At 55.5% G+C, this 16,517-nt stretch overlaps 2 protein-coding genes across 2 annotated transcripts; one reads left to right on the top strand and one right to left on the bottom strand.

The window, feature by feature from the left end:
- Positions 1-2,921: 2,921 nt before the first annotated feature.
- On the bottom strand, positions 2,922-16,517 carry TEAD3 (TEA domain transcription factor 3). The gene is given in 15 exon segments (XM_024766324.1): positions 2,922-4,422; positions 4,620-4,707; positions 4,839-5,020; positions 5,210-5,383; positions 5,546-5,679; positions 6,534-6,595; positions 7,173-7,222; positions 7,331-7,468; positions 8,369-8,380; positions 9,205-9,300; positions 9,302-9,344; positions 9,346-9,545; positions 13,533-13,597; positions 15,574-15,832; positions 16,437-16,517. Coding segments are annotated over 15 exon segments (1,683 nt in total). The 5' UTR covers positions 16,503-16,517; the 3' UTR covers positions 2,922-4,308.
- LOC112414042 (ATP synthase subunit f, mitochondrial-like) lies at positions 9,912-10,245 on the top strand. Its single transcript, XM_024766323.1, is given in 2 exon segments — positions 9,912-10,016; positions 10,018-10,245. Coding segments are annotated over 2 exon segments (294 nt in total). The 3' UTR covers positions 10,207-10,245.

The following is a 16,517-nucleotide window of genomic DNA, read 5'->3' on the forward strand; positions in this document are numbered from 1 at the left end:
GCTGGGAGTTTATGTGATTTAGGGGATTTTCTGAAGTTCTTTGATTTTTGTAATCAGAGAAAGGTAACAGCTCAAATAAGGCAGGAAAACTTGTGATTTGATGACTAGAGGAATCTAATATAAAAAGTAATTGATGGGCTTCCCTGGTGGCGCAGTGGTTGACACCAGGGAAGCCCAAGTATGAGTGTATTTTATACCCTGTCTTTTACAAAGCTGAGTACAGCAAGAGAAAATAAAAGACGTGAGAACCATTAGGTGAAGGGAAACAAGCAGGTCTCGCTTGCTAAGGTGGGCCCCAGTGCACCTTTGGTGGCCAACCCTGAGAGCCATAATGATCACAGGGCCTGTGAGATAAAAGCAAACCACTTCTAGAAGCCAGGAAGACAATTGTTTGCACCAACAGCTGTGCTATCAATGAGCAGCGTCACGGTGGAGCAAGGGTTTCAGAGGAGGTTCCCATGACACTGTGCATACAATTTCTTGGGTGGAAGAAGACCAGCCAGGTGGTTGTCTGTGGGCTGAGGCCCCTCCCCCAGCGCCCGAGTGAATCCCAGCTCTGCCACTCAGGAGCCGTGGGAGGCTGCTGAGCCGGCCTCTTAACTTCCAGAAAACTCATCTGAAAGTGCAGCTGATGGTGGTACCTACTAAAAGCATGACGGGCTTTGCGCAGTGCCAGGCACTCAGTGTTCGGTTAAACAGCAGTTGTAAAATGGCAGTTAGGTATAGCTGCAGACACGTGTGCACCAGAGCGGGCACACCAGTCCCTGCTTGTCTGCCTTGGTTGGCTTTAGGACAGATTGAATGGAGGCCATCCCAAGGACATCTATCTCATTAATGGTGATGAGTGGGGAGAACAAGGTGCCTTCAGAATCAGTCACACCCTCTTGTTTGAAAAGAGCCAAGGATTGAAATCCTTAAAAATAGTTTTGGAAACTATAGGAATGTTTTAGAAATACTTGGGAACTTGAGTCCTACTGGATTATTGAGTTGCATCACCTGAATTTAAAAATTAAACCCACTCCACTTTATAAATCTATGCCTTATGTACTGGGGTAGGAGTACTTAAAAGCTAAGTCTATATTAAACCAATATGACTCACCACCTTCTGCTGGCCTGCCCAGAAGCTGTTTAGAGCCGTGGTGCTTGCGCTCCAGAGGCCCATGGCACCATGATAGAGACGAAAGGAAAAAGCAGGAGGCAGAATGGGAAAGCAAAGCAAACCACGGAGAACACGTGTGGTGGCAGACTGATTCGCTTCTAAATGAGGGTTGAGCTATCTTAAACCCCAGCCTGTAGGATGATTTTAGGCTTTAGACTAAAGCTTAGTGTGCATCTGAGTTAGAATTCAGGGTTCAGATATCTGGGGAGCCCCAGTTCTCCAGCATTTGTACTAGAAGGAAATAAAGAACCCCCATGAAACCCCAGGACTTCTCAGGCTTTGACTGTGGAATTGGCAAAATGATGGCCCACTTCCATCTTCCCTAGGGACATCAGAAACAAGATGGGCAGGAAAGAGAACTACCGGCCTCTTCTTTGGGCCCCTGTTTTCTTGGCCTTTTCTTACAGCTTTCCACAGAACCCTGGTCAGGGAGAGCCACTTCCAGGAGAGAGCCCTGGGCTTTGGGCTCACAAGACCCACCTTCTTATCCTGGTTCCTTCCCTATTTTGAGACCTCAAAACTATGTAGTTATCACCTGCCCCTGTGCCCCTGTGCCCCTGTATCTGTTACATTCGTATATGGGGGTGGGGGGTGGCCAGTGAGGAGGCCAGCCATATTTCACCTACAGTATTCTAATAGAAACCACCTGCAGGCTGTTTACTCCAGGAGCATGAGGGCAACCCACGTGATGATGATTCAAGCACCCAACACATACAGTCACCTATTAGTAGAGACTGGATTTTGCATCCAGCCCTAGGCATAGCACATGGTGGGTCTTTTATAAACCATTTCCATCTCCAGGAACCCCTCCCACTTGGTTGGGGCTCCAGGCACACTCCCCATCCTGCAAGCAACAGTCTTGGGTCCCTCCAGTGCAGTGGAGCAAGACAAAAGGCCGCCTGATTATTTAATAGTATACCAAGTGCCTGGGCTTAAAGTCAGAAGACCAGGTTCAAATCCTGGTGTTACCACTGACAGCTGAGTGAGAAGAGCATTTAACCTCTTCTGTTTCCCCATCTGCAAAATTGGAGGTTGGACCAGAATGATCTAGAAGATGAGATTCTAGAGTAGGGTTGCCAGATTCAGCAAATGAAAATACAGGATGCCCAGTTAAATTTGAATTTCTGATAAACAACCCATGTCCACTGAGGACACTGAGGTTTTCCCAGGCAGACAGGGGCAGGTTGGAGTCGAGCTTCACCCCACCGCCCCCCGGCTAGCAGCCATCCACTTCGGGAGTACTCACCTCCTTGAGGCTCTTTCCTCATGTGTGGAGTGAGGATGGGGCGGTGAGAACCAGTAGTAGCCACTGTGGACTGTGGGGATTTAACAGGGGGCCCATCTCAGTATTGAAGTCACCTGGGGCAAGTCACTTCATTTAAAGAGACAAGGCAACATAAGGCTCACTTCAGTGCTCAACTCATGGCAGGAGGGGTGGGAAAAAGGTTGGAGTTGGCCAAACTTTCACAAGACCCCTAAATCCTATTTTCTTTTTCTTTTTTTTGGCCGTGCTCTTCAGCTTACAGGATCTTAATTCCCCAACCAGGGATCCAACCTGGGCCCTCGGCAGTGAAAGCGCGCAGTCCTAACCACTGGACCACGAGGGAATTTCCAAATCCTATCTATTTTGAGTGTGGGAGCGCTTGGGGCCCGCCAGCAGAGACGGAGTGGAGTGGGGTGACACACCAGGACCTGACCCACGAGGAATGCCCACCCGAAGCTGTCCAAACCCAGAGGTATGGCACACAACTGGTCACACGACTAACCCACAAACAAATAACTTTAATTTTTTTTTTTTTAAGCAGGAGCTGGGCCTTGAGGGCCCCTGCGCCAGCCTTGCGCCACATTTATGATATAACCCATCACAGCTGGATTTAAAAAATACACAACAAATATATAATATACATTATAAAACCTAGGTTGGGTTTGGAGGTGGCCTGAGCGATAATGCAAACTGTGAGGACCTTCAGGAAGCTCAGGGGCGGCCGGGCGGGGGGAGGAAGGGGCACAGTACTTCATACGAAACTCATAAATACCCACGGGCAGCGGGAGGACGGGGCTGGGGGCCGAGGAGCCTGGGTATTGAGAAGGGGCTGCCGGGGAAGGGTTAACCTTCAATCCCAGAACGGGGTGTGGAGAGCTGCTGCTCCAGGCCAGAGAGACTGAGGTGGGGAAAACAGAAGGGACAGGTGCCCCCCGAGGGTTCACCACCAGACGCAAGTCGTAGGCAAGAGAAAATGCCAAACTTTTCCGCTACCCCTTGTCCCTGGGCCAGTGGCCTGCCCAGGGGCTGGGGCTTCATCCTCCCACCTGACCCTCCAGCCTGCTTCAGGCCTGGGCCTGCCCCTGGAAGCCTTCGTCCATCGGGAGGCTGCTGGGTGGCTCGGGACTGGACCTGGATCAGGCAGCTCTGAGGGCCGCACAGGAGTCCCCCGTGCTCTGGAAGGAGGTGGTCTGTTCAGGCCCCCAATCCAGCCGGCTGGCCCCTCAGTGCAGACCCTCCCTCCTGCCCCCGTGGCCAGCCCCCACTCCAGGGAGGTAGCATAAACCTGGGCTCTAGGGACAGGCAGCGCCGGGGGAGGACTCCAACTCCGCCCACCCCTCCCACAGGTCCCTCCACTGAGATAGCGAGCCCCACGCTTGCCGTGCAGGGTCTGAGGATGGCACAAGGCACTTGGGGGCCTGCACGAGGCCTGGCACACAGCAGGCGCACAGAAAGTGTGGGCTCCTCTTTCTTCTTCTCAACTTGACCCCAACTCAACACTCTCCTTCTGGGGCCTCTGCACTCCGGTTCCCTTGGTCTCCATTCTGCCCTCACCCCCCCGTCACAGTCCCGTGAGGGGCCAGCGGCCATGGGTGCCTGGGCTCAAAGGTGTCCTCCCAGTCTTTCGAGGCTGGGCAGAGCTGGGTACGGTGGTCAGCGTAACCGCCAGGCTGCCCCACCGCTGAGCTCTCCTCTCTTCTCCCTCAGTTAAAGCGCAGAACAGTGGCAGGGAGTGTGTGTGCAGGGTAGATGGGGAGGCCTCCTGGGTCCTGGGCCTGAGGCCTGGCAGGTGGATGAGTCCTCAATCCTGGACCCCTAGGGGTGCCAGGCAGGTGTGTGGAGAAGATGCTCGTCCTGGATTGTGGTGGTGGGGGCGGAGGGCACCCTAGTCTTTGACGAGTTTGTAGACGTGGTGCTGGGCCCCGTGCTCGCTGGTGGAGACTTCAAAGACGAAAGCAATGACGAGCAAGGTCTCCTGGGAGTCCCGGCTCGTGACCACCTGGGGGCCGGGTAGGAAGATGCGGGAGGTCAGGTGGCACAGGGCCATGGGGCGTGCGGGCTGAGCAGAGCCTTCTCCTTTCTGGGGCTCGATCTCTTCCTCTGAGGAATGGGTCTGGCCACCCCTGCTTCGAGGCCCCTGTGCCTGGGGTGCTCCCATGACCCCCACGCCGCCCTCTCCCCCCACCGCCTCCACACCTGCAGGATGGTGAAGTTCTCCAGGACGCTGTTCATCATATACTTTTCGATTAAACCCTCAAAGTGACCTCTACACATCACTTTGGAACTCCGGATTAGCTCTAAGCCCGTGCATTAAAAGAGGTTAGGACACCCCCCACCCACCATGCAGACCCCCAAAGGCCTGAGCTGTCGTGGCTCCCAGTCCATTTAGTCTGCACCCCCAAAGTGGCAGGTGGCTGGGCACTCACCCGCCCAGAGCTCCACCCCTCCACACTCACCTCCACCTTCTCCACCACCTGCTTGCCAAAGGAGCACACCTTGGTGGAGACGCTGATGGTCATGCTGTCGGCCGAGCTGTACTGGGAGCTGACCCCGTAGAAGGCGCCCGGGCCCTCCTGGATGGTGCTGTTGAGGTCGGCCTGGAGGAGGGGGCGGGGCGGCCTAAGGTGCTGTCCGAGGCCCAGGGAGGCATCCCGCCCTGCGGCTGGGGGCATACATAGCCCGCACAGTGCCCACAGGGCCGGGGAGAGGGGGTCGGTAGGGTAGGCCTGGGTGCATCGCACATCTGGGGGGACCCTTGGGAGCAGAGAGGGACCAGGGCAGCTCACCCAGAACTTGACGAGGAAGAAGGCGTTAGGGGGCCCCTTCTCATAGAGCTCCTTCAGGCCACCCTTCTTCTCGGGAAACTTGTCGTAGATCTGACGCACATCCACTGCCTCCAGGGGCGGGTCTGAGAAGGCGGGATTCGTCTGGCCGATGTGCACAAACAGGTGTTTGCTGTACTGTGGGGAGGGCCCAGTACAGGGTCAGGAGAGCTCGAGAGAGTGCAGGCCCAGGGGGAGCGGGGGGCTGCAAGAGAACAGACCTGCCCTATGGCCTCCCAACCCCGTGACCCTGAGCTGTGGCCCTGGACCGCACAGACCCTGCCCCACCCCCTATGTTACCGTGTCAGGGTCGCGCTGCACCTCCATGAAGGCGGAATATTCGAGGAGCCGCAGCCGGGAGGAGGCGATGGTGCGGTCCTGCCACACAGGCACAGAGGCAGCAGCTGAGGGGAGCGGGGCCAGGGGCTCATAACCTGGGAGGACGAGACGGACCCTCGTCTGCACGGGCGGGTGTGTGGCTACACACAGAGCCGCTCCCCACCCCCGCACAGAGCCTGTGTGCGAGCTGGAGAACGGTGCCCCTTTTGGACGGGAACACAGGCTGGATTTTGACTCCCCTGCCAGGTGTCCTTGTGCAGTGCACAGCCTGCAGCACCGTGTGTGGTGGCCCTAGTAATGTACATCAGTGGATTTTCCCTCATGTCACCATTAATGTGTGTCCAAACAGAAAATATAGACAAGTGAAAAACGTAAAAATAAAAATTAGGGCTTCCCTGGTGGCGCAGTGGTTGAGAGTCCACCTGCCAATGCAGGGGACACGGGTTCGTGCCCTGGTCCGGGAAGATCCCACGTGCCGCGGAGTGGATGGGCCCGTGAGCCATGGCTGCTGAGCCTGTGCGTCCAGAGCCTGTGCTCCACAACGGGAGAGGCCACAGCAGTGAGAGGCCCGCGTACCGCAAAAAAAAAATAAATAAATAAAAAAAAAATAAAAATTACCCAGAATCCTAACTCCTAACGAAAGTAAAACTCTGAAGATGTCGGTGTATTTCCCTTGAAGGAATTATATATACATACACATATCAATGTGACACCTTTGGTGGTTTGTTCTTGTAGCAGAGTTGTGGAAGCAACATTGTAAAAGGTAAGGGGGCTATTCCTGGCCTGTCCCAATCCCCTACAGATGCCAGCCACTCCTCCCTCCCAGCCCGCGCGCATGTACACGCGCGCGCGCGCACACACACATACAAGTCTGGCCCCAGCTCTTCTGAGCAGAGGTGCAGCTGCTGAGGGAGGGAGAGGTGGTGGCTGCCTTGTGCAGGGAACTTACTGCTGAGCGTCGGCGGCAGGGGTGGCTGGACGGGGTAGGCTGGCTGTGCAAAGGGCTTGATGCTGCAGACAGGAGCATGGGCTGGTTAGAGGGTCACCCCTTCCCCACTTTCCGCCTGGCCCAGTCACGTGGGTCTCATCTGGGATCCCACATAGGAAGCCACCAGGCCTTCCTGTGGAGGCCCAGAAATACATGCTGACCAGCTAACTCGCAAGCTTTTTGTTTTCTTCACGTTTTAACTTTATGAAGTCTGCCTGCATCTCACAACTGATGTGCACATTTAATGCAGCATTTCAAACCCACCCTGCAGAGCTGTTCATTAAACTGAGGGCGTGTCTTAGGAAGAAAGTCATCTTAGAGTTGAAGGAGCTGAGAATACCTGACTTGTTGAATGAAAGACTGACTCAGAGATTAACTGAGTGAAAAATAATTGTAAGATGGATGACAAGTGGTTGATGAATGAACAAACACGTGAATGAACAGACAGATGCATTAGCTCTCTTAACTGGCACTCTCCAACCCTCTATTTTTGAACGAAGACTTTGCTCAGCTGCTGCTGGAACCCAGATGGGAGGGGAAGTCCAGAGTGGCTGCCAGGGGAAAGAAGAGGGTGTGGGAAGGAAATGCCACCATACTCACTCCTGAGAGGGTCCAGGCTGCTGTCCCAGGAGAGGGGGGCTGCTCCAGAACTGCAGAGATGGGAAGAAGCCCAGGGTCCCTCAGTATCCAGGACCCCAACCCCGGCCCACCCTAAAGGCACTCCTTCACCCCAGTCCCACTTCCCAGGACCCCTGTACCCGAGAGGAAGTGGAGAAGACGGCCTGGGGCAGAGGGGAGGGTGGGCTGAACTTGTTCTGTAGGACGCTGGCTGAGACAATCTGGGCAGAGGACATGGATGCCATACTCTGGAGGGCTTTGTCCTTGGAGACCTGGTCCTGAGGAGGGGAGAAGCCTTGTGAGGCCCAGGCCAGGCCAGAGACAAGACAGGGGCTTGCCTCAGGGGCCTCCCCCCAGGCCCTGTCTCCTAAGTGTACATCACCCCTCTGATCACAATCCACAATAAGAAATTATTTCACTCCATAACCCAGTATAAGCCAAAACAGTTCTCCTTATTTTGTGTGTCACGCACTCTCATATTTTCTATTTCATCAGTGGTTCTCAAAGTATGGTCCACGGACCAGCAGCACCAGCATCACCTGGAAGCTTGTTAGAAATCAAATTCTCAGGCCCTAGCCCAGACCTACTGAATCTGAAACTCTGAGGGTGAGGCCGAGAAATCCGACTTCATAAGCCCTCCAGGTGATTCTGATGCATGCGAAAGTTTGAGAACCACTATAATCCATTTTTTCAAAGATTTATTATTTATTTATTTTTGTTTATTTTCAGCCGCGTCAGGTCTTTAGTTGTGGCACACAGGCTTCCCTCTAGTTGTGGCGCGCGGGTTTTCTCTTCTTTAGTTGTGGTGCATGGGCTCCAGTACGTGTGCACTCTGTAGTTGTGATGTGCGGGCTCCAGAGTGCGCGAGCTCTGTAATTTGCGGCACACGGGCTCTCTAGTTGAGGCGTGCGAGCTCAGTAGTTGTCGCGCGTGGGCTTAGTTGCCCCGCAGCATGTGGGATCTTAGTTCCCTGACCATGGATCGAACCCACGTCCCCTGCACTATAAGGCAGATTCTTTACCACTGGACCACCAGGGAAGTCCCTATGATGCAGTTTTTAAAAAATGCTGTTGGCAAGCCTATTACATTGATTTCACAATCCATAATTTGAAAATCCTGTATTAGGTGCTCGCCCCTCCATTGCCCCCCACCCCCCGGGGAGGGGCAGTGCTACTTACCAGGTTCATGGCCTGTGGAAGAGAAGGAGAATGGATTAGAAGAGACACAGAGGAGGGCCAGATGGGATGGAGGGACATGTCATTTCATCCTCCTCCTCTCAATGCCCACCTGGCTCTCAGTTCCTGAGGAGCGCAGGGAAGCTCAGAGGTAGCTGTGGACCCTCCCCCAGCCCCACTGCCACCTAGAGGGAGGGCGTGCCAGCTGGGGGTGCCCTGGAAAGGGCAGGATGAGGGCAGAGGGGCTGGAGATCCAGATGGTGGACCAAGCTGGGGCCCCTTGGGTCTGTCCACGTGTACTGCACTATAGGCGTGGGGACTGGGGCGGGAGGCCCAGTCTGCTGGGCATTTGTGGGCAGGGAGAAGAAGATGCAGCCTACAGGGGTCTTGACCTGGGCCAGGGCCATGAACCCAAGGCTCTGAGATCCTCAGCCACAGAGCAGCCAGGATTGAGCGTCCAACAAGGAATGGCCATGCCCGCCAGTCCCCACCAGTGTCTCCTCCCTGCCCACCTGGAGTCCCCATGCAATGAGCAAGCAGCAGTTAAGAGGAAGGAGAAAAGGAAAATGGAGAAGAAGAGAGGTGGGCCTTAGTGGCCCCCAGGTGGTCTTCCTCTCCCTCGCTGTAGGGCTGGCTGTCCCCTTGGGTTCCTGCTTACTCTCCAGGGGCTCTGACCCTGTGTAGCCTGAAGTGGCATATGGGCTTCTTCTGCTGCTTGTCTTTCTGAGACCCCCCTGCTGCCCCCCATAGCTCCTCAGCCCCTTCCCTGTCCCGGGCTGGGGTCAGAGAGCAGCATCAGGCCTGGGCAGGGCCAGGCCAAGTGGCAGGGGACCCCATACCTTCAGCTTGGACTGAATCTCCCGAGATTTCCGCCTGGCTAGAACCTGCAAGTGGCTAGAGACCTGTAGAGAGAGAGAGAGAGAGAGAGAGAGAGACAGAAAGAGAAAAAGAACAGAAAGAACAGAAGAGGCAAGAACAGTTTCAGCCAGAAAAGAGGCACAGTGGGGCCAGAGAGCCAGCCAAGGCAGAGGCCTGAGCCGTGCAGAGAAAGTGGTAGAGGCGCCGTGGGTGAGAGGCCGAGGAAGGGCTGGAGGCCCCAGTCAGGCGCCCAACGTACCTTGATGCCAACCTGGTACTCCCGCACCTTCTTCCGAGCTAGAACCTGTATGTGGCTGGACACCTAGGGGCCGCCCCGCGCCCAGCCAGAGAGGAAAACACAGACAGTGAGGAGGCACAGCACAGGGTAGCCACGGGCAAGGAGCATCCCAGCCCTCATCTCTGGGACCAGATGTAAGAGGGGCAACCGTGGGGCCCCTGCGGGCAGACACACCTTGGCCCTGCCAATTCTGCCCTCTTTTGGCCCTGTCTTGATCAAGGGCCTACCGTGGCTTTCAGGAGCACCATGTACAGTTGTACAGGTTGTTCACTGCATAAGCGCACCTGGCCCAGTGAGGGCTAAAATCCGGCCCAAGCTCTGCTGGCCAAGCTATGTGCCTTGGTGCACGACTGCGTCTAAAGTGGAGGAAGAGAGACCCAGGAATCCAAAATGGCATCAGTCATACCACTGAAGGAAGAGAAGCTCCTGGATGTCAAAATAGGGGAGCTGCCAAGCTGGATACTGACGCAGGATTTCACCCCTGCGTGAAATTTCACCCCTGCGTGAAATGCTCCTCTTTGCTGGAGCATTTCAAAGAGGTTACTACCAGTATTACAATAAGTATGTCAGTGTGAAGAAAGGGAGCTTCGCTGGGCTTTCTACGGTGTTGGCAGCTTACGTGCTTTTCAACTACTGCTGTTCTTACAAGGAGTTCGAACACGAGTGGCCACGCAAGTACCACTGAAGAGGGCCCGGTGTGAAGGGCACACTCTGCATTCCTGACCTTTGCCCAGCAGCCCTGAATCCTTTCATATAATTGAGAATTAACACCCAATAAAAGATGACTGGTAAACAACAGAGGAAGAGCATCTTTGTATTCTTCCAAAAAGGGGTGACTTTTTCTCACTGGTATCCTCAGAGGAGACACTTTTTTTTCTAATTGGCATCACAGAGGCTAGCCGTGGCCATAATGCTCCTGCTGGCCACCAGATTATACATCAAGCCCAAAATCCTTTACAAAAGGCCTCCCCTGTACCACTGCCTAAATCCTCCCGAGAACCCCACCAGCTTGCCGGCCTATGAAACCTGGCCTGGTCTGACTCCTGCTTTGTTCATGCAGCTTCCTCCCCCAGTACACATTCCTTCTCCTCGGACTAATACATGGCAGTGTACACTATCTCTATGCACACAGTATGTGCTTTTAACTGCATTTCTTCTCCAGCCCCTCCTCCCTGAAGCCTCCCTCTCCTGGCAGACCTGAGCTACTCACGGTCTGGATGTGTGCGCCCTGGGCTTGCACAACAGACCTTGGCATTGTCAAGGATCTGGCCCTCAGCCTCAGAGAACCTAAGTGTCACTGTTTTCCCCATGAAACAAGCGCGAGGGAACAGGTGGATCCTCTAAGCTGCTTCACACTTTCATTATCAGCAATTGCTGTTGGCTTTCTTTGCAAGTTGTTTTTATCTCCATAAAGAAACAGTTTCTTTTCTTTTTAATCATGGACTAAAAGTTACTATGTACGCGATGCTAGGCAGCCCCCTCCTACTTGGTTAGAACCTAGGCGGGTGCTTCTCATGCCATCTCATGGTGCCTAGGATTCAGACCTATGTCTGGCAAGATTCCCGATCACTTCACGTCATGACAATAACTGACGTTTACCGAGCACAGCTACTATTGTTCCCAGCACTTTACATGTACCAACTCCTCTGACCTTTACAGCAATGCTAAGAAGTCGGTACTAATATTATTCCCAGTTTACAGATGATGAAACCAAAGCACGGAGAGGTTAAGCAACTTATCCAAGGTCACACAGATGAACCCAGGTGGCCTGACTCCACAGCCCACTTGACCACCACCAATATACCCTTAGCCCAGAGGACTATCTCCAAATGGTCAACTCTGTGACAGCTGAAAGTCACATGGGACTTAATCCTAATGTAATATTTAGCTGCGTTTTCAATAGGGAGCCACTGTACTTGCTATTAATTGCTGTACGTAGCTGTAAAAAAAAAAATGAAAATGGCATTTTTTTTCAACAGAGAGTAAAATGAAAACAACCAAAAAGCCGTGCATGTCAGCGGGTTGCTCTTTGCAACACATAAAGACATGCCTTGTTCTCACAACCATAGGAAGGAACCCCCTTTAAGGAGATATCAGACATCAGAGTTCTAATACAGAATAAAGTTAGAGGAGTGCCACCCTTGCAGAATGACAAAGGCCAGAGGTTTTTAAAATCCTGAGCTTGCCGACAGCTCATCTGTAAAATGTTAACGTACAGCCAGCCTTCTCGGGATACCTGGCCAGGAGCAGGTATGATGCCGGACCCAGAATTAAGAGGCTCTGCTACCCTCCCTGGGCCTCGCTTAAAGATCCCTGGGCCCCTTCCAACTCTGACAAACAGGTTCCTATGAACATGTCTTTTGGGTGAAGCAGGACACGCTGGGACAGTGCCCTCCTCCTGTGCGTGGGATGGCTTTCTGTTTATAACTACAGTAATAATAATAGCAACAGCAGCGGCACATTCTTATACAAATACACTCTGTTCTACATATCAGCTATTGAATGGCTGAGGAACAGAGGCCGGAGATGAGGCACCCCCCCCCACCCCGCAGGTATAGGAGCAAGGTATTTGAACCCCGGGGCTGATCAGCCAGTATTCCTCCTGTGGCCCCAGGCTCCAGGGAACTGGGCCCTTGTCCGTCCAGTTCCTCGCAGGATCCCTTGTACCGAGAACACAGCAGTAGCTCAATGATTTGCTAAGTGAATAAATGCTGCACAACATGAACTGGCCCAGGGAGAGTGGTTAATAAAGGCCTGAACAACGAGGGAGCATTTCTACTCCCGCACTGGGTGTGCGGACCCAGAACCTTCCTTTGAGACAGTGAGGATCTCAGGGGTGGGTGCAAGGATCAAACCCCAACCAAAGAGGGAGGTTTGGGGGGCTGAGGGCCAGAGCTGGCCTCGGTTCTCCAGGTCCCTGCCTAGAGCCTGCCTCTCTCCCGCCACCCAATCATCTCCCAAATCACCAGTTTCTTCCATCCCTACCACCACTACCCTCACCATTGCCGCTGCCCAGGCCACCGCTGCTGACCTAGGTCCCTGCCTTGGCCTGGTCCTCTCTATCCACTGCCTTGGGTGTTCCGGAGACAAGATGCCTTGACAGTTGCCACGCGCCACACCCTCATCTATTCCCTTCCATGGCCCCCAGTTGCCCCCAGGGAAACCTGTCCCTCTGGCCTCCAGCTCAATCTCTCACAGCCCTCGGCTTTTCCCACCCCTCCCTCCACACACCACACTGCTAACGGAAGGCTCTTTCCTGCCCAGTGGGTTGAATCCTGGATCCACCACCTACCCGCAGAGTGACCTTAGGAAGTTACTTAACTTCCCTGTGCCTTGGTTTCCTCACCTGTAAGATGGAGGTAATTACTGTACCTACTTCAAAAGGTTGCTGTGAGGACTAAATAAACTAACACAAAGTCAGCTCTGGATGGGCTTACAGTTACTATTTGTAGAGCCAGCTTCCTCAGCCTGGAAGAATCCTCTCCCTTTTTCCTGCCTGGCTAGATCCTCTTCCTTCTTAAAAATACATCTTGAGTGTCATCTCCTCCAGGAAGCCTTCCTAGCCCTCCCCCCTCCCTTCCCCTCCCTGGTCCGGGTTCAATGCTTGTCTGACAGTACATGCTCCGATCTCAGCCATGCTGCCCTGCTCTGCCCTCACCTGTCCAACTGCCTGTCTCCCTGACTGGTCAGCGAGCCACTCAGGGCAGTGACATGCAGCTGCCACAGTTGCCCACTGGGGCGTATCTGTGGTCGCTGGGTCACAGGTCTGGGATGGGGGTCAGAAAGGACAGTGGGGACTTCCCTGGCGGTGCAGTGGTGAAGACTCCTCGCTCCCAATGCAGGTGGCATGGGTTCAAGCCCCGGTCAGGGAGCTAGGGGAGTGGGCTGGGCAAGGGGGCAGCTCTGAGGAGGCAGGCAGGGCAATGGGATAGCTCGGCCTGGGAGGGACAGACAGAGGCAGGGGAGAGAGTGTGTGCGGGCAGGGGGGCCGCAGCATAAATTATCTTTTACCTGTTTTCTTGTCCGAGTCTTTCCCGTCCTCAATTTAATATACCGTGCGATCAACTCATTTCGGCCTAGATTGGGGTGAGAGGAAAAAATGGGGAGTGGTCAAAGGGGACCCCTGGTGGCTGGAGACCCCCCACCAGCTGGAAATACACCAGGCCCCTCCCACACACGCTGCTCTTGTTTTCTCTCCCCACTCTCTTCGCTCCACCCCACGTAAGGGGCACAAGCGGGGTGGGTGAAGGGTGAAGGATGATGGGGAAGTCCCAGAGCTCCCCCCACCGCCTCCAGGACCTGGGGGGCTGCTGTTGGGGGAGGGGCAGCAGAGCAGGAGGTGGAACAATGTCAGGCGGCTTGACAGGTTTCCCTGCGAGACAGACAGGGGCAGGTGTGGCCGAAGGGCTGCAGGACAGCTGGGCCCCTCACTCCCAGCCCCCCGCAGTGCTTCCTTCCTCTCCGTGCTGTCACCAGCTCCAAACCTCCGAGGGTAAGGGCTCGTGTGTGTGTGTGTGTGTGTGTGTGTGTGTGTGTGACTGTAAGAACTCTGGCCTGGGTTCCTGTCCTAGCTGTCCTTGCCACCAGGAGACCCTGGACAAGTCCCTGCCCTTCTCTGGTGAAACGGGCAGGAAGGACCAGATGGTCTCCAACACGTCTCCTACACTGACAGCCTGGGTCAAGATGTGTCACTGAGCATGTCACTGTGTCCTTGAACCTGTCACCCCCATGTCACTGGTTACCAGTGTCTGTCCCTCCCTGTGAGAGAGTGCAGCCCGTCAGACTTGGGGTGGGGGGCTCTGCTCAGCACCAGGGACCCTCTGGGTGCCCAGAGGCTGGCTGGCATCCGGGGGCTTGGCCCTTTAAAGGGGGTGCTTGGGACGCACGGTGAAGCATGTGTCAGCATCCTCAGCGTGTAGGCTTCTTACCCCCAAATTCAGGCCTCCTGCCCCCCAACCCCATAGCCTCCCCAGAAGGACCGCATTCTCCAGATTCCTCTTCCATGACGGAACTGGCCCCATGGCTCCTCCCTTCCTGCCTGCCCCTCTCCACCCCACTCCCTCCGCCCTGTCTAAAAATACCCTGTGGGGCTGCCCCAGCCCTCTGGGAGGGAGCAGTGGGGGCAGGCGGCCCCCGCCCTATAGAAGGTGCCCTGGAACATCTGCCTGCCCCGTGAGTGGGGCTCTGGGGCTGGGGGTGGGCGTGGCACGGTGGTGGGGCAGGGGACACGGGGCAGCCCAGCCGGTGCTGGACACTGGGAGGGGACAGGCTGAGGGCCTGCCTCACCCAGCCATAGGCTGTCAGGGCGGGTTGGAGGGAGCTGGCAAGGAGTCAGGCCCCAAAGGGTTGAGTTATCCCCAAAATGCAGCCCTGGGAGAGCCCTCTCAGGGCTGGACCAGGGTGGATGCTCCCTTCTGGAGGCAGGAGGTGGGCAAGGTGGCAAAGAGAGGGGCCAGGAGAGCAGCAGACTTGGGAGGGGGTGTGAGGAGTGAGGGAGTCCCCTTGTCTCTCCAGCGCCCTTCCCCACGCAAGCCCTGTCACACTGTGGGCCTTCCACCACTCCGCAGGCCCCTCTCCACGCCTCCCGTTCTCTGGAGGGAACTCGCCAGTGGGAAACACTGTTCTTTGCTGGGATCCCATCCCAGGTCTCACCCCTCGGGCTCCCCCACGTCCTCCCAGGAGAGGGACCCTCTCCTGGGCCCAGCCTGGAACACACCGGATTGACCCAGTTTCCCGGGCCCACTGAGTCACCCCGAAACCTCCAGGCTGGCCAGGGCGAGGAGAGGAGGGGCAGTCGGGGGTGGGGTCGGGGGCGGGAGTGGTGTGGCGTGTGGGCTGCGCTCAGGTGGAAGGGGCAAACCTGGCCTGTTTATGAGGAGGATCCAGACACACAGGCTTGCACGCCCAGACCCGCCCGCCCTCAGAGGGCTGGCGGCCTCCAGGACTTCGCCAAACCGGTTGGGTGAGGGGGCAGAGAGCAGAGGGAGGGGTGAGGAGGGCTGGACTGCCTCCCCAAGTCCAGTCCAGGGTCCCTGTGCCTCCCCACACGCACCGTACATCTTGCCCTCATCCGACAGGATGATCTTGCGACGGCCGCAGGGTGGGTAGATGGCCAGGGCCTCCTGGAAGCTCTGCTCAATGTCCGGGCTCCACACGCCCTCTGCATCGTTGTCCAGCCCCTTGTCCAGGCCCTCGGGCCCATCCTCCCGGGCCTCCCCGGGGCTGCTGCTGGCATTCCAGCTGTTGGACGCTATTGTGCTGGTTGCTCTGGGCTCTGGGCTCTGGGCCTGAGCCCACTGGGCAGCCTGAGCCTGGGGGGCAGACGCAGAGGGGTTAGGGCAGGGTCCTCCCAGACCGCAATCTCCACCCCTGGGGCAGGTGCTCCAGGGTTGGGTGGAGGCAACCAGAGGTTATGTTTAGTCAGTGCTGTGTGACCTTGGATGAGTTACTTCACCTCTCTGAGCCTCAGTCCTGTAAAACGAAGGAAAGGTCTCCTTTGAGGTTGTGAGGGTTAAAATGAAATGAGATCAGACAAAGTGCCAACCATGATGCCTGGTGGTGATCAACAGCAACAGTAACAATGCCTTATACCTACACAGTACTTTTGTGGGGAAAAAGTACTTTCATATTTATTCAATCCTCAAAACTAAGGCAGGGAGGGCAAGGAGTGATGCCCATTATTCAGATGAGGCAAACAGGCTCACAAGGCCATGCAGCTGCCAAAGGCACCATGATGGGCAGAGAGGAGGACCACGAGGGACAGGGCCCAGTGCTTCTACGGCTCTCAGAGGGGCTCCTTGGCTCTCGCTCTGCCAGCTCCTCCTCCTTGTCATCAGGATCCCCAGGATCCCCAACCAGGGACCCCCACCCCTCATTCTCTCCCCCAGCATCACTGCAATCCTGCCAAGGACCCGCTGTGGCCTGAGGAGGGTCCCAGACCCAGGAAGGGTACAGTTTTGCCTTCCCCAAAAGATAACTCATGAGGACCCTGCCAAG

This window comes from Neophocaena asiaeorientalis, unplaced genomic scaffold (genome assembly GCF_003031525.2).
Source record: "Neophocaena asiaeorientalis asiaeorientalis breed wild unplaced genomic scaffold, Neophocaena_asiaeorientalis_V1.1 scaffold46, whole genome shotgun sequence".
Lineage (NCBI taxonomy): Eukaryota > Metazoa > Chordata > Mammalia > Artiodactyla > Phocoenidae > Neophocaena > Neophocaena asiaeorientalis.